The sequence below is a fragment of the Rhincodon typus genome, chromosome 28, assembly GCF_021869965.1.
Source record: "Rhincodon typus isolate 14 chromosome 28, sRhiTyp1.1, whole genome shotgun sequence".
NCBI lineage: Eukaryota > Metazoa > Chordata > Chondrichthyes > Orectolobiformes > Rhincodontidae > Rhincodon > Rhincodon typus.
Genome location: NC_063359.1, coordinates 2,889,713 through 2,907,870, shown reverse-complemented (window position 1 = coordinate 2,907,870; position 18,158 = coordinate 2,889,713). Strand labels below are relative to the sequence as shown.

The window sequence follows — 18,158 nt, the reverse complement described above, 5'->3', positions numbered from 1 at the left end:
AGTGGGGGAGAGTGGCAGTGTGAGTTACAGTAGGAGAGTGGTAGTGGCGGCAAGTGGCAGTGTGTGAGTTACAGTAGGAGAGTGGCAGTGGGGGAGAGTGGCAGTGTGTGAGTTACAGTAGGAGAGTGGTAGTGGGGGAGAGTGGCAGTGTGAGTTACAGTAGGAGTGTGGCAGTGGGGGAGAGTGGCAGTGTGTGTATTACAGTAGGACAGTACCAATGGGGGGAAGTGGCAGTGTGAGTTACAGTAGGAGTGTGGCAGTAGGGGAGAGTGTCAGTGTGAGTTACAGTAGGAGAGTGGTAGTGGTGGAGAGTGGCAGTGTGAGTTACAGTAGGAGAGTGGTAGTGGGGGAGAGTGGCAGTGTGAGTTACAGTAGGAGTGTGGCAGTGGGGGAGAGTGGCAGTGTGAGTTACAGTAGGAGTGTGGTAGTGGGGGAGAGTGGCAGTGCATGAGTTACAGTAGGAGAGTGGCAGTGGGGGAAAGTGGCAGTGTGTGAGTTACAGTAGGAGTGTGGCAGTAGGGGAGAGTGGCAGTGTGTGTATTACAGTAGGACAGTACCAGTGGGGGGAAGTGGCAGTGTGAGTTACACTAGGAGTGTGGCAGTAGGGGAGAGTGTCAGTGTGAGTTACAGTAGGAGTGTGGTAGTGGGGGAGAGTGGCAGTGTGTGAGTTACAGTAGGATTGTAGCAGTAGGGGAGAGTGGCAGTGTGAGTTACAGTAGGAGTGTGGCAGTGGGGGAGAGTGGCAGTGTGTGAGTTACAGTAGGAGTGTAGCAGTAGGGGAGAGTGGCAGTGTGAGTTACAGCAGGAGAGGTAGTGGTGGAGAGTGGCAGTGTGTGTTATAATAGGAGAGTGGCAGTGTGTGAGTTACAGTAGGAGTGTAGCAGTAGGGGAGAGTGGCAGTGTGAGTTACAGTAGGAGTGTGGCAGTGGGGGAGAGTGGCAGTGTGTGAGTTACAGTAGGAGTGTAGCAGTAGGGGAGAGTGGCAGTGTGCGTTACAGCAGGAGAGTGGTAGTGGTGGAGAGTGGCAGTGTATGTTATAATAGGAGAGTGGCAGTGTGGGAGAAGCAGTGGAGGAGTGGCAATGGGGAGGGTAGTGGCAGTGTGCATGTTGCTGTAGGGAGAGTTGCCGTGTCTGAATGGCAGTGTGTGAGTAGCAAAAGCAGTAATGGTTGAATCAACTGGCATCTTCTCATTCTGATCATCTTTCCATTTTCCCACAGACAATGTTACAGTGAAGTTGACTGCAAATATCATTGGAATCCCAGGAGTATCTTCCATGTTAAATTTACTGGGATTTCGCTTTCAGTCCCTGGCACCAGAACCTTCCAAAATGGGAGACAGGAGCTTTTTATTGGCATGTGAACAAGCAGCAATGAGCGATGTTTTGAATCATGCTACACTTCCCGTTTCCCACGCTCACCCTGTGGCTGTAATTTTCCCGCACTGGAATCCAGATAGGCTGCTTGGTATCGCACAACAAGCCATTGCAGCTCTGATTGGTCAGTATCAGAATTTTGTACTAAACCCTCAGCCGATTCTGTTTGTGTATGTTTTACCTATAGCTAATCTGTCAACCCAAAATAACCTTGGAGCTCCACCAATACCCACACTGTACATTCCAGTACACCCCAATACCCTCGCTCTGCCCTCTTTCGTTTACAAGTAACTTCATTCTATAACCCATCACACAAAATATCCTTGCAATACCCCTAATGGCAGCACAGTGGCTCAGTGGTTAGCACTGCTGCCTTACAACACCAGTGACGTAGGTTCAATTCCACTGTTGGGCGACTGTCTGTGTGGAGTTTGCGTATTCTCCCCGTGTCTGTGTGGGTTTCCTCTGTGTGCTACAGTTTACTCCCACAGTCCAAAGATGTGTAGGCTAAGTGGTAGCCATGGGAAATGCAGGGCCATAGGAATTTGGGGGGTTGGTCTGGGGAATGTCCTCTGGAGGTATGGTGTGGGCTTGATGAGCTGAATGGCCTGCTCCCATAGTGTAAGGATTCTACAATAATGTATCATACCTCAACACCCTCACTTAACCCTCCATCACACCCTATCTTGCTAAACCCTTTGAAAATATTATATTCCTGTGAGATCACCTTTTCTTCCAAGTTCTGACTAATATCGGCCTAGTCCATTCAATACTGCTCACAAGACAACCTCTTACTCCAGGTATCTTTTGGTAGCTACATGAAGGTACAGTGATCAATTCAAGAAGAAAATTTAAAAGCATTTAAATATATATTAATGTATTAGTGTTATAAATTAAAATATTAGAGTTTCTGTGCTCAAAAGAACCAACTTGATTATAAGGGGCTCTGACAAGACTTGCAAAGCACCGAGCAGCTTTTCTTCCCCCTCATTTCTTGATGGGACATGGATGTCCTTGGCAAGACCACTTTTACTGTATTTGCCCTTGAACTCAGAGACTTCTTGAGGCTCATTTCAGAGACCATTTCAGAGTCAATTACATGGCTCTGGGTCAGGAGTCACAAGTGGGGTGGACCAGGTAAGGGCAGCAAATTTCCTTCCCTAAGAGTCATTAATGAATCAGATGAGTTCATTACTGATGCCCAGCTTTCAATTGGAGATTTTATTTGCCATTTACTTTCCTACTTTTGGCTTTGAGCTTGTGTCCGTGGAGCCTAACCAATCTCCTGATTATCAGCCCAGTAACATTACCACTGTGTCCCATTCTCGACACATTAGAAATCTGGATGAAGTAAAGTTTCAGGCTGAAAACCTTTCTCAGTATTGCGAGATGTTAGAGATGAACAGAGTGTAGCCAAGTACAGACCCAGGCAAAATAGGGGGAGAGGAGGAGCAGGAAAGAATTAAAGGGAGTGTCCATGATAGGGGGAAAGGTAGGAGACCATTTATAGACAAAAGAAGTGATAATGCAATAGAAAAGGGGGTGATAATGGGACTAGGAACTAGAGAAAGAATTTTAATTTTAATTAAAGAAGATGAATTTTCAGCACAGAGATTCTGTGGCCGAGTGCTCATCACCCGGGCTGTCAGTTCATTCATTTGCCCATTAGTTGTCAGTTCAAGGCCCCTGGCCTCAGACATGAACAGGTGACCCAGCTGATGGATGTATGCATTGCCAAGGGAGTGCTGCATTGCTGGAGGTGCCATCAGCCAGGTGAGATGTCAAAGCAGGGCACTGCCTGTGCAGCTAGTGTGCTGAAGCAGCAGGCATGGTGTGCTGAAACACTGAATTAAGTGAGGTAATGTATGAGTATATATTTGTGCTGGTTTCAGATCTCAGTGCCTGCTCTCAGTGTGTGAATGCCTTGATCTGGATTCTGCCACTGACCTGTGAACGACTGGAACAGCTGATCAATTTGGTAGGTACCATTTCATCCCCAAAAGACGCAGGATCAGAGGCTAATGTCACCCACTCTGCTTTGTGCTACAGAAATGATTGTTTGCTGGGACTTACTCTGTGGCCATAGGAAAAAAGTCATGATTTAATGTTCTTGCAAGGATTTGTAGCTCGGGTTGTGGATGAGGTTGTTGGCTTGCTCGCTGAGCTGGCTGGTTATCGTACAGACGTTTCATCACCATCCTCGGTAACATCATCAGTGCAGAGTCCGATGAAGCAATGTCGTTCTACTCCACTTGGTATTTATATGATCTGGTCTGTTAAGTTGGGTTGTGTCATTTCCGGTTCTGTTTGTATATGGGGTCTAATTCCACATGTTTGTTGATTGCATTACGGGTTGAAAACCAGGCCTCTAGGAATTCCTGTGCCTGTCTGTGGTTGGCTTGAGCTAGGATGGTCACGTTGTGCCAGTTAAATTGAAGGCCTTCATTGTCCAAGTGCACTGAGATGAGGGAAAGTCCGTCATGTCATTTTGCTGCTAGCTGGTGTTCGTGTGTCCTGATGGCTAGTTTCCTTCCGGTCTGGCTGATGTAATGTTTGTTGCAGTCATTGCAATGTATTTTGTAAACTATGTTTGTCCTGCATGTCATGGGTCTAGGGTCTTTGTTCCTTGTGTTTGTTGTAGTGTGGCTGTGGGTTTGTGTGCACTCAACAAACATGTGGAATTAGACCCCACATACAAACCCATACAGAACAGAACCGGGACGTGGAGGGATTTTGAAGCTGGTGAAGTCAATATTCAGGCCTTTGGGCTATAAGGTCTGAAGGTGAAATATCAGGTGTTGTTCCTCCAGTTTACATTTGGCCTCAAGGTAAATGGATTGCTGGCCTTTATCTCGAAAGCAATGAAATATAAATGTTGGGAGGTTTTGCTAAAACTGTGCAAGGCGCTAATTAATCCACAGCTGGAATACTGTGAACAGTTTTGGACCCCTTATCTAAGGAAACATACACTGGCATTGGAAGCAGTCCAGAGAAGGTTCAGTAGGCTGATACTGGGTAATGAGGGTCTTACGAGGGGACCTTGAGTGGGTTGTACCTTGTAGGAGAGTCTTGGACCAGAGTGCATAATCTCAGAATAAGGGATTGCACATTAAGAAAGAGATGGGGTCGATTATTTTCTCTGAGAGGATAGTGTATCTGTGAAATGCTTTACCGCTGAAGGCCATCAAGGCTGGGTCATTGAGGATATGTTGAGCTGGACATATTTTTAATCAGTAAAGGAATCAAGGGAAAGGCAGGGAAATGGAGTTGAGTATTATCAGATCAGCCATGATCTCATGGAATAGCAGAGCAGACTCGATGGACTGAATGGCCTATTTCTGCTCATAGCCTTATGGTCTTATGATCTTATGGACAGTTTGGGAGGTATTGCAGAGGAAGTTGAAGGACAGTTAATTGGAAAAGACATGGGACAGACAAGGGCAGAAGCAGACTCTATGTTAGGAATGCTGCCGTTAGTACTGCTGGGAAAAGAGTGGAGCTACACAGATTCAGTGTAGGGGTCTCAGTGAGGAGTCGGGGCAATAGGTGGTTCTGGGAATTTCTATATTTTAGAATCAGGATTCAAAAGAAGTTCTGAGGTGCTGAGAAAGTGGGTTTTGAAAAGCTCACAACTGTATTTGCTTGTTGCAACTCAGAAAGATTCGAGGTGGGGAAAGCAACCTGAGGCAGGACAGACTCGGTGAATTCTCTCAGTTCCTCCGTCTCCATCATATGTGTTCAGATGAGGCCAAGTTCGACAAGGGAGCCTCCGAAATGTCCACCTTATTCCTCAACCGAGGATTCCCCAGCTCCGTTGTCAACAGGGCACTCATCCAGGTCCGACCCATCTCCTGCACTTCCTCCCTCACCCCTTCTCTTCCCTCCCGCAACAGCAATAGGGTTCCCCTTATCCTCACCTACCATCCCATCAGTATCCACATCCAGAAGATCATCAAACGCAATTTCCGCCACCTCTGGCAAGATGCAACCACCAGACATATATTCCCCTCTCCTCCCTCGTCCGCCTTCCGCAGGGACCGTTCCCTCCGGGACACCCTGGTCCACACTTCCTTCACCCCCAACATCCCCCCACAGCCCTATGGCACCTTCCCCTGTAACCAGCGAAGGTGTAACACCTTCCCATTTACCTCCTCCCTCCCCAGTATCCAAGGGCCCAAACATACCTTACAGGTGAAGCAACACTTCACCTGCACTTCCCAGAATCTACTGCATTCACTGCTCACAATGTGGTCTCCCCTACACTGGGGAAACCGAAATGTAGACTGGGTGACCACTTCGCAGAACATCTACATTCTGCTCATAAAAAAGACCCTGAACTACCTATTGCCTGCCACTTTAATGCACCACCCTGCTCCCTGGCCAACATCTCTGTCTCTGGCTTGCTGCAGTGTTCCAGCGAAGCCCAACTCAAGCTGGAAGAACAACACCTCATTTTCTGCCTGGGGACCCTGCAGCCCTCTGGACTCAATATTGACGTCAATAATTTTAGGGCCTAAACTCTCCCATGTCCTAGCCCCCTATCCCATACACCAGACCTTGATACCATATATAGCCTGCCATCATACACTATCTGTTATTAGTCACTAATAGTCCCCATTAACAACAATTCACCCTCCCAACCTAATTGTTATCAACTCTTTGTCTGTCCAACTGCTCTTCTCTCTCTTTAGGCTCTATCCTATCGTTTACTCCCCACACCACCCACCTCCCTATTTTCTGCATATAAACTGACATTTTCCCAGCCACCATCAGTTCTGAGGAAGGGTCACCGAACCCAAAACGTTAACCTGTTTTTTCCTTCACAGATGCTGCCAGACCTGTTGAGCTTTTCCAGCAATTTTGTTTTTGTTCCAGACTCGGTGAAGCTGGCTGTAGGTGAGGAGCTAGAGTTAGGAGTGATGTTGGGGTGCAGTTTTGGAATGCAGTGGAGTTTAGACCGAAGAAAGAAGGGTGATCAACCAGAACAGTCATGACGTGGTCAATGATGGATTGGCAAAAGCAATGAATTGTGATCCCTTGGGAAGTTTAATTACAGTTGATGACCCACCATGTCATTAATGTCTGGGGGTGGAGAGGAGTGTTGCTGAAAAATCTGTGGGATCTACCTTGATCACATTTGCTGTACGATGTGTGCTGTATAGTATTTGAGCCACCTATTTCCCAAATGTGAATTCTAGATGTTTGAAGTAAGTTACACACATTGTAAATGTTATTACTGCTCTAAAATTGTATAATGAAGATTATTGTTGTTTATTCAAATCATGAAATCTCACAGTTGTATTCTCATATTAAGTCCCCTGGATCTCACACTTTGTCTACTTTAAAAATAAAAGTATTGGTCCAGTAGCCAGATCGTAACAAACATTTAGCGATCTGGTCTGGGATTGTAACATCCTTCTTTCAATATTTTCTCCATAAAACCATAAGATCATAAGAAATAGGAACAGGAGTAGGCTATTCAGCTCCTCAAGCCTGTTCTGCCATTTCATAGGATCATGACTGATCCATTATTCCTCACAACTACTTTCTTGCCCTATCCCTATAATCCTTGATTCCCCAACTGACTATGAATCTATTCATCTCAGCCTTAAATCACAAGGATTCTGTCCCACAGCTATCTGTGGCAATGAGTTCCAAAGACTCACAGCTCTCCGATAGAAGAAATTTCTCCTCATCTCAGTCTTAAACTCATGCCCCTTTATTCTGAGACTATACTCTCTGGTCCTAGATTGTCCCATGAGGGGAAACACCCTCTCAGCATTTACCCTGTCAAGCCCCTTAAGAATCCTATCTGTTTCAGTGAGATCACCTCTTATTCTTCTAAACTCCAGTGAGTATAGTCCCAGAGATAGTAGGAACTGCAGATGCTGGAGAATCCGAGACAACAAGGTGCAGGGCTGGATGAACACAGCAGGCCAAGCAGCATCATAGGAGCAGAGAGGCTGACGTTTCGGGCCTAGACCCTTCATCAGAAAAGGGAGAGGGGAAGTGGGTTTTGAAATAAATAGGGAGAGAATGGGAGGCGGATAGAAGAGGGATAGAGGAGAGGATAGGTGGAGAGGAAACAAACAGGTTGCAGGAACAGCAACTTATATTCCGCTTGGGAACCCTGCAGCCCAATGGTATCAATGTGGATTTCACAAGTTTCAAAATCTCCCCTCCCCCTACCGCATCCCAAAACCAGTCCAGCTCGTCCCTGCCTCCCTAACCTGTTCTTCCTCCCACCTATCCCCTCCTCCCACCTCAAGCCGCACCTCCATCTCCTACCGACCAACCTCATCCCGCCCCCTTGACCTGTCCGTCCTCCCTGGACTGACCTATCCCCTTCCTAACTCCCTACCTACACTCACCTTTACTGGCTCCATCCCCGCCTCTTCGACCTGTTTGTTTCCTCTCCACCTATTCTCTCCTCTATCCCTCTTCTATCCGCCTCCCACTCTCTCCCTATTTATTTCAGAACCCCCTTCCCCTCCCCCTTTTCTGATGAAGGGTCTAGGCCCGAAACGTCAGCCTCTCTGCTCCTATGATGCTGCTTGGCCTGCTGTGTTCATCCAGCCCTGCACCTTGTTGTCTCTGAGTATAGTTCCACCCTGTTTAGCCTTTGCTCATAAGTCAATACTTCTATACCAGTGATCATCCTAGTGATCCTTCTCTGAACTACCTCCAATGAAATAATGCCTTTACTTAACTAAGGGGACCAAAACTGCTCACAGTACTCCAGCTGTGATCTCACCAGCACCTTGTACAGTTGCAGTAAGACTTCCTTACTATTACATTCCAACCCCCTTGAAATAAGGGCCAACATTCTATTAGCCTTCCTGACTACCTGCAACCCCTGTATGCTAGCTTTCTGTGTTTCATGCACAAGAACCCCCAAGTCCCTTTGTGTTGCAGCTTTCTGCAGTTTTGTTCCATTTAAATATTACTCTGTTGTTTTGTTATCCCTTGCAAAATGAACAATTTCATATTTTCCCAGATTATAATTCAATTGCCAATTTTTTGCCCACTTCCTTAACTTATCAATATCTCTCTGTAAACTGTTTGTGTCCTTCTCATAACCTGCCTTCCACCTATTTTTGTGTCGGTCAGCAAATTTGCCTTTCCAGATTAAAAATAGAAAATGTTGAAAATACACAGCAGGACGGACAGTATTTGCTTCTCAAGAGAAACAGTTAATACCTCACTTCGATGACAAAGGAAGTAAAGAAGGGGTAATTAAAGAAACAAAAAACTGGCCAATAAGAGGTTTAAATGGGAAAAGCAGAATTTTCACCAACAGCTACCATCTAAGAAATGATGGCTGCTGATCTAAAACTTGATTTGATCTGAAATCCCTGTAGAGACTGGTAATTCATAAAAAGAGATCTGAATTCTCAGTGACTCAATCAAACAATCACACAAAATGATTTGAAGTTCTAAGACTTTTACTATAACAGACAAACGAAAATCAACAAACAGTAAACATTAAACAGTAAACATTATTTACTGCGCAAATAAATAACAGAAAAGATATCTTTATTAACACCTGAACATTACCAAAAGCCCCATACCACAATTATACATGTAAGTGCTCACTCTGTGATATATTTATATATTTTTCCGAAACCAGGTCAACGTTTCCAATAGGCTCACATATCCCAATGGTATCAATGTGGACTTCACAAGCTTCAAAATCTCCCCTCCCCCTACTGCATCCCAAAACCAGCCCAGCTTGTCCCCGCCTCCCTAACCTGTCCTTCCTCCCACCTATCCCCTCCTCCCACCCCCATCTCCTACCTACTAACCTCATCCCGCCCCCTTGACCTGTCCGTCCTCCCTGGACTGACCTATCTCCTCCCTAACTCCCCACCTAATTCACCTTTACTGGCTCCAACCCCGCCTCTTTGACCTGTCTGTTTCCTCTCCACCTATTTTCTCCTCTATCCATCTTCTTTCTGCCTCCCCCTCTCTCCCTATTTATTTCAGAACCTCCTTCCCCTCCCCCATTTCTGAAGAAGGGTCTAGACCTGAAACGTCGGCCTTACTGCTCCTCTGATGCTGCTTGGCCTGCTGTGTTCATCCAGCCCTGCACCTTGTTATCTCAGATTCTCCAGCATCTGCAGTTCCTGCTATCTCTTATTTTATGTTTTTTTCTCTCCCTCCTTTTTTCCACCTCTACATTTGTTCAAACGGAGAATAACTGTTTCCAGTTGATGAAAAATGAATCTGAAATGGTGACTCTGTTTCTTTTTCCACAGATGCTGCGAGAACAGCTGAGTTTTCCAGAATTTTCTGATTATATTGCAGATTTTCAACAATGCCCTGTTGTACAATTGAAATGTTTTTGTACAACAGGACGTTGTTTTTTATTCTGTCGATGGGTCAGAATTGTGCTCAGACATTTGGACTGACCTAGATAGCTTCTGGCATTCGGACTGTGTGTAGCAGATGTGCCTTCATGTACACAGCTGCAGTTGTAATATTGGAATGGAGATCTAGGTTAAAGGTAAAGCAGGTTAACCTGATGTGATCCTTCTTCATTCCTCAAAGGTGTCCAATTGGAAGGAAGCAACAGAATGGATGGTGAGAAGTGTTTGAGAGTGTAATGTTTAGACTGAGCACAGTTTTGACCTCTATCCACCATGAAAGAGAGCAGATCATACTAGACTTGGTATGAGGGAATGAGCCAGGACAGGTGATCGATGCTTCAGTAGGAGAGCATTTTGAGCTTAGTGACCATAACTCCATAAGATTTCGAGTAGACATGGACAAGGACAAGAGTGGCCCTCGGGTTAGGGTGTTTAATTGGACAAGGGCCAATTACATCCAAATTAGACAGGAACTGGAGAATGTGGATTGGGAGCAGTTATTTGAGGGCAAATCTATGTCTGGCATGTGGAAGTCTTTTAAAGACCAGTTGATTAAAGTGCAGGTCATGCATGTCCCTGCAACACTGAAGGATGGGAATGGCAGGATCTAGCAACCATGGACGACATGGGAAATTATAAGCTTAGTCAAAAGGGAAAAGGAAGCATACAACAGCTTTAGGCAGCTACAAATGGATGAAACCTTTGAAGAGTATAGAGAAATTAGGAAGGAACTTAAACACAGATTTATGAAGGCTAAAAGGAGCCATGAAATGTCTTTAGCAAACAGGGTCAAGGAGAATCCCAAGGATTTTTATACATACATTAGAAGAAATAGGGTAGCAAGGGACAGAGTAGGCCCACTCAAAGACAAGGGAAGTGATGTATGGAACAACAGGAAGTGGGAGAGATCCTTAATGAGTACTTTGTATTGGTATTCACCGAGGAGAAGGACATGACTGATGTTGAGGTCAGGGATGAGTGTGTGAATCATTTAATTAGTCCTGACATTGATCCAAACACAGATCTTATTTTATGTTCTTTTCTCTCCCTCCTACATTTGTTCAAGTGGAGAATAACTGTTTCCAGTTGATGAAAAATCCATCTGAAATGAGAATATCAGTATATTGAAGGAGGAAGTTTTGGATATCCTAAATTGCATTAAGATAGACAAGTCCCCAGGGCCAGTAGGGACCTATCCCTGGTTTGTGCGAGAGGCAAGAGAAGAAATAGCTCTTTGACCACAGGCAAGGTTCCAGAGGACTGGAGATTAGCCAATGTTGTTCTCTTGTTTAAGAAAGGAAGCAGGGATAATCCAGGAAATTATAGGCATGTGAGCCTGATGTCTGTGGCGGGGAAGCTCTTGGAGAAGATACTGAGGGACAAGATATATGCACATTTGGAAGAAAATGGACTAGTTAGTGACAGGCAGCATGGTTTTGTATGGGGAAGGTCGTGTCTCACCATCCTGACTGAATTTTTTGAAGAGGTGACAAAGATAATTGATGAGGGAAGGGCTGTGGATGTAGTTTACATGGACTTTAGTAAACCATTTGATAAAGTCCCACATGGCAGATTGGTCCAAAAACTAAAATCACATTCGATTTGGGGTTTACTGGTTAGATGGATACAAAACTGGCTTAGTCATAGAAGTCAGGGGGTAGCGGTGGAAGGATGTTTTTCAGAATGGAGACTGGTAACTAGTGATGTTCCACAGGGATCAGTCTTGGGTCCTCTGTTTGTAGTATGTATAAATGATCTGGAGGAAAATGTGGGTGGTCTGATTAGTAAGTTTGCAGATGACACAAAGATTGGTGGAGTTGCTGATAGTGCCGACAATTGTGAAAGAATGCAACAGGATATAGATTGGTGATTTGGGCACAGAAATGGCAGATGGAGTTTAATCCAAACAAATGCAAGATGATGCATTTTGGAGGATCAAATTTAGGTGTGAATGGCAGAAGCCTTAGGAACGTTAACATACAGATGGATCTGGGTGTGCAGGTCCACAGTTCCCTAAAAGTGGCAACACAGGTGGCAAAAGTGATTTAGAAGGCATATTGGGATGCTTGCCTTCATTGGCCGGGGCATGGAATACAAGAGTTGGCAAATCATGTTGCAGCTCTCTAAAACCCTTTCTAGGCTGCACTTGGAGTATTGTGTGCAGTTTTAGTTGCCACACTATCTGAAGGACATGGAAGCTTTGAAGAGAGTGTGAAGAAGGTTCACCAGGATGTTGCCTGGTCTTGAAGGCATTGACAATGAGGAAAGGTTAAAAAGACTAGGATTGTTTTCAGTGGAAAGATGATGGCTGAGAGGAGACCTGACAGAGGTCTACAAAATTGTGAGAGGTATAGATAGGGTGGTAGTCAGATGCCTTTTCCCAGGATTGAGGTTTCAATTACAAGGGGGCACAGGTTCAAGGTGACAGGGGTAAAGTTTAAGGGAGGTTTTCTGGGGGAAGTTTTTCATGTATAGAGTGATAGGAGCCTGGAATGCACTGCCAGAGGAGGTGATAGAAGCAGGCACATTGGCGACATTTAAGAGGCATCTGGATGGTTACATGAATAGGGAGGGAATAGAGGGATATGGACCGAATAAGGGCAGAAGGTTTGTTTTTTACTTTAGTCAGGGCATGAAGATCGGCACAGGCTTGGAGGGTTGAAGGGCCTGTTCCTGGACTGTACTTCTGTTTTGTTCTTTTGAAAGGCAGTGTCCTTTGGAGGCTTCAGATCAGAGTAAAATAGCCAATACCCAAAGACTGGAATTTGTCTTCAGCAGGGTATAAATCTGGCAGGAGTGGATCAGTTCTTAGCTGTGATGACACTTCTTAGAGATATTACCCTTTACTTTAGACAACAAGAAGCTTAGAGGTAATGTGAGATTTATGATCTGATCAAGATTGTTTTCTTATTCTTTCATTGATAAGGCTAGCATTTGTTGCCCATCCCTAATGCTTTTTGGACATACAAGAACACAAAAATTATGAGCAGTATAAAGCTATTTGATACCCCCCCCAACCCCGCAAACTTTCTCTGTGTCTCTTGAGAGGATCATGGCTACCCTGACTGTGACCCCAGGTTCCATAACCCCCATAACCCTTGAATCCCTTGCTAATCAAAAATCTGACTAACTCAGCCTTGACGATCAATGACCCAGCCTCCATTGCTCTCTGAGGAAGATAATTCCAAAGACACATTTAACTTCAATAAGTTACTTGAGACAGCTATGAGTGGTAAAATTACAAGTATTTGTGTTGCGTACAAATGGAATGAAACAGAAGTTACAAGTTAAAAATATTACTTTACATAGGTTAATTGTCTTGAGAAACTGATTACATTTATGTTTCTTGAATATGGAGCTCTTGGAATCCTTTCCAACAAGATCTGAGGTTCCTCAGTGAACATATAAGTTGCTCATTAATCATGAGGAGTACATGGCTAGTTAGTTTTGACTTGAAGCCTGTGTGTTACCACAGACTCTTGAAGCTTTGGTTATTTGGTATGGTCTTCCTGTGAGCCCTGAGTGCGTTCACCTGCAGTAGCCTGAACCCACATGTGTTTCAGACTTAACCTTTTCCCAGATATGATCCCTGGAGCAGACTTACTCCTAAAAGTGTCCTGCATCAGGGCAGAACTGTAACTACTGCTGACGCCTGGTCTCCTGGAAACAGACTTGCATCCAGGGTTTCAACCTGCTCCAATGCTGAGCCCTAACACTCTGAGAAAAAGAGGACATGTTGGGTAATAAATAAAACCAAGAACTACAGGTGCTAGAAATCTGAAACAGAACTGAAGAAGGGTCATCAGACACGAAACATTAACTCTGCTTTCTCTCCACAGTTGCTGGCACATCTGCTGGGTTTCTCCAGCAATTTCTGTTTTTGTTTCAGGAGCCAAAATGTCTCAAGGGGGTCACTTTTTTTTAAAGTTTCTTCTTGTGATTTGGTGATTGCTGGCACAGCTGGTATGGACTGCTTATTCCTCGGTGGACTGTGAAGGTTCTGATGGGCCTCTGCTTCCTCTTTGGTGAGGTTTGATAGAACTGATTGAATAACAGGGATGGGTGGCAGATGGGTTAGGGGGTAGGTTGGCAGGTGGATAAGGGAGATAGGCAGGCAAGGGGGAGGGTGGCAGGTGGGTAAGAGGTGTAGGATGGTAGATGGGTAAGGGGGAGGATGGCAGGTAGGTAAGGGAGACAGTGGCAACTGAATAAGGGAGTAGGGTGATAGGTGGTTAAGGGGGAGGGTGGCAGGTGTGTAAGGGAATAGGGTGGCAGATGGATGGGGGTAGGGTGGGTAGGTGGGTAAAGGGGAGGATGGCCAGTGAATAAGGGGGTAGGGTGGTAAGTAACTGAGGGGGATGGATGGGTCAGGTGTCATGGGGAGTTATTCTGGGAGGGGGGTGGTAGTCTATTGTCAGGGCTCAGGATGAGTCAGTCTGCTGTCCCTTTGGGATGGGGTCAGGGCTGTTTAGTCGGATATTGAGGGTAAGTGGTGCAGTGATGGACAAGTTTTGGCACAGGATGGCCAGGTCCAAAAGGAATGGGTCAGGTGTTGGGGGATTGGATGTTTTGGATAGGAATTGGATATCTGAGGGGTCGTGCAGGGGATGGGGTCAAATGTTGAGGGACACGCGGTGTTGGATATCTGAGGGGTTGTGCAGGAGTGGGGTCAGATATTTAGGGACACGAGATGTTGGGTGCCTGAATCTATAGGTCAGATGTAGCTTGTTTTTGTGATATTCAATCCAGAGCACCATTTGGTGACCAGATCTTCATGCTACATCATGGGAGTTGTGATGGGAAATATTAAATTGGACATGTTGACATTGCAATTTGCATACAAACCTGTGAAATAGGAGCAGGAGTAGGCCACTCTTCCCCTCAGGTCTATCCTCCATTTAATAAGATCATGGCTATCAGATTACCCCAGACTTCCTCTCTACGCTCATTAACGTTTCATCCCCCTTGCTTATCAAGAATTTATCTACCCTTGCCCTAAGTAGATTCAAGGACACTTGCTTCCCCATCCTAACAAAGAAGAGCGTTCCAAAGTTTCATGACCCTCTGTGAGAAAAAAAGATTATTTTTATGTCTGTCTTTAATGATTAATCCCTTTGTTTTTAAATGGCAACCCTGGTTCTAGATAAGAGATAAATAGTGGTCAACATAACAAATAATGACAAATATGATGCTGCCAGGAAATGAGATTTGTGAGCAGGAGGTGTGAACACTTCTTTATATATGGGGAGGTGATAGCTTAGTGATATTATCACTCAACTATTAATCCAGAGATCCAGTTCTGATCTCAAGGAACAGGTTAGGGTCCACCCTTAGTTTAAAAAGAGCTACCTGAAGGTGCTGGGTTGATATGATGCAGAAGTATAAGGCAGAGTGTGGAATGGCTCATCTGCTTCTCTGATATCTGCTCAGCAAGTCTCCCAGAGGCCATGATCTTCATTCCAATCGTGTGAAGAGAATGCCTCTCACCAAAACAGCGAGACAACTCGGAGCAGATTATTGATGTCCCACTCAATCTATTTGATGATCAATGGTTACCCTGCTGCTCTTTGTTCTGTTGCAGCTGGAAAAGTGTCAGTCACCACCCACTGTGTGCCCTAAACTGATGGAGAAAGAGGTGGCAAGCCTTTGGAGTCAGCCCCATCTCAGAGACTTTCTTCAGGTTATTGGATACGAGCAAGCTGGATGCTACCTGTTCCACAACCCCAGGGACCTCAATAAGTGCGTGCATCTCTCTGGTGTTGTGGGTAAATGACCACAAGCTACCTTTAATTTGGCTACTTATAAAGATATCTCACAGACATACAAATACTGAAACAATGATTTAAACTTTATTGCATGTAGCAACCAAAATAAGATCCCTCAAGTAAGCAAGTTAAGCCTCACAATTCAACTTGGATATTACCTGTCTAATTATGGAATCTGACCAGGATTTATCCAACAATATCTGTCTCTGGAAGTGTCCAGTGTTCAACCCTTGTGCAGTATTGATCTTCAAAGTTCTGCTGCTGACTTTTCTCTCTTTCAAGTTTGCAGTGTGACATTATTGATGATTCAATAAATTCTTTCATCCCCAACATTGATTATACTCTTGAAGACCTCAAGTCTGTAGCTTGCCTTCTTATCAGAAGTAGCTCCCCTGTTCCTTCTTACATTCAGGGATGGCTGTTTGTTTAAAATGCAGGTTTTCCTGCAACTGGCCCCTTTATTTCAGAACATTCATTCTGCAAACTTAATTGTCTATTTGTCATGAGGCAGCAGCTTATCAAGCAGTTGTTATCTCCTCTCTCCCAGAAAACAGATTGTTTATGTTGCTTCTTCTCAGAGATGGTTAATTCACATGTTGTTTTTCATTCTTTTGTAACAGTTTTTCCGTCACATTCATCTCTAGGAACACTTTATTCCAGAAAGAATTGTAGCTATTTCTTTCAATCCATGAAGTTAATAAAGTTCTGAAGTTTACATTGTCACACTGGCTATAGAGAATCCAACCTGACACAGAGTACTGAGGGCCCCTAGCTCCCCAGTTGGGAGACTGGTGCTTTCTGTTCATGCTTTTGGTGGGTAGTCAGCATAACTGCAGAGCAGAGGCACCTTTGTCTCACTTCTCACATTATTGGCTACTGCTGTCACCCATTTCACCAGTTAGGAGCAGATAGGGAAACTCTCTCAGGTTACCCTTGACTCTCTGCTATTGGTTCACATCACAAAGCAACAGCAGGAATGTGGGACAAGCTGTGAGTTCACTTCCTTGCTTGCTGAATAATTTATAATATAACGGGAGGGAGGATGTGGGGTCTTTGATTTATACTCAGCCGCAATAAGACGGGTGGCTATGGCAGCACCAGCAATCTGTGCCAATCTACTGGAATCCAATTGTCATTCCAAAACATTGGCCTTAGCTGCACCTTGCCAGTGCAGGTCAGGGTGGGTGGTGACTTCAGCCACCCCAACAAGGTCATGAAATGGAAGGGAAAGTGGGGAGCACTCCCTAAGTCAGGTATTTGTGCACTCTGACACAGACTGAGGACCTGCCCAAGGATAACTGACATCACTAGGTATATCCCCTGCATCCCCCACCCCGGTGCACAGTGAATGTAAGCCTGTCTGGTGGCTCCCAGCCCACTGCAGAGCCCTAAACCCAGGCATTTCATCCCTTTTTTTACCTATATCTGGAGAAAGATTTTCACCAGTCCTGTTTGGTCTTGGGCTTTCACCCATGAACTTTGGGAGGTTTGGCAGGGCTTACTACATCAGGGTGCCTCCCACCAAGCCCAGCCTCCACACAAAGTACAACAAACCAGCATGAATCCAATAACAGCCCTGGTGAAGGCACCAACAGTTATAGTGTAGACCCAGATACAACACCAGACCACAGGATTAATTCCCACTCAGCACTGAATCACAGCTGGGACAATGATGGGAATGTCACAGTTAGCCATAATGTGCCTTAAGGAGAATGGACATAAAATAGAATCAAATCTTAAGAAGGTTATATTGTCCCCAGAGAGACCACAGTACAAACTCATCAGAACGGAGCCCACGGTTAGATAATGAGGACAGATTGCATAGGTTTACATTCCTTTGAGATTCAGGACCAATCTAATTGAGGCATTTAGAATGCTGAAAAACCTTGATAGGGCAGTTAGAGAGAACTTTTTCTCTCTGGTTAGGGAGTTCATATTAAGGGGAATAAGTTGAGAAATAGAACTAGGCTGTTTCGGACTGATGGCAGAAAGCCATCTTCACATAAATGGTGATGGAAATCTGGAACTGTGTCCCTGTCTGGCTGTTGGATTGAACACAAGTTAGAGATTTTCATGGGGGCTAAGTGAGGGCTATGCAGTTAAGGTAGGTCAATGGAGATGTGCATGGTAATCTAAATTGGTAGGACAGGGTTCGAGCAGTTGATTGGCCTATTCTTGGTCCAAAGCAATCAGACCATGTTCATGACCTTCATTGCAACCTAGTCACCACTAGTGAATGAGCACATGGAAAATGATCAGGATTGCAGTGACCATTAAAGGCAGTAATGACCAGACCCCTTCTCTGCTCTGTCCATTGAAGTGCAGCTGGTGTATCAGGCTTCAGGACACATTCCCAATTGTGTAACTCACATAGTGTGCCCAGAAATGAGCAGTGGTATAACAGACCAGATATGAGAGAATAAGATCAGCGGTTGGCCATCCACCCCTTGAGCTGGTTTCTCATCTTGGCTAATCTCTATCTTTCTTCCTTAGTTCCCTTAATATTCTTGCCTAACAAAGCTAAAAATTTATTAAGAGATAGTAGGAACTGCAGATGTTGGAGAATCTGAGATAACAAGGTGTAGAGCTGGATGAACACAGCAGGCCAAGCAGCATCAGAGGAGCAGGAAGGCTGACGTTTTGATTTTT

The 18,158-nt window shown here is 44.9% G+C and overlaps 1 protein-coding gene across 1 annotated transcript in view; it reads left to right on the top strand.

The window, feature by feature from the left end:
• Positions 1-18,158, top strand: part of LOC109924094 — a 68,950-nt gene that overhangs the window by 42,428 nt on the left and 8,364 nt on the right. Inside the window, exons 5-7 of the mRNA XM_048613434.1 lie at positions 1,221-1,499; positions 3,268-3,353; positions 15,326-15,483. Coding sequence (XP_048469391.1) covers positions 1,221-1,499; positions 3,268-3,353; positions 15,326-15,483 — 523 coding nt within the window. The remainder of the gene's footprint in view (positions 1-1,220; positions 1,500-3,267; positions 3,354-15,325; positions 15,484-18,158) is intronic.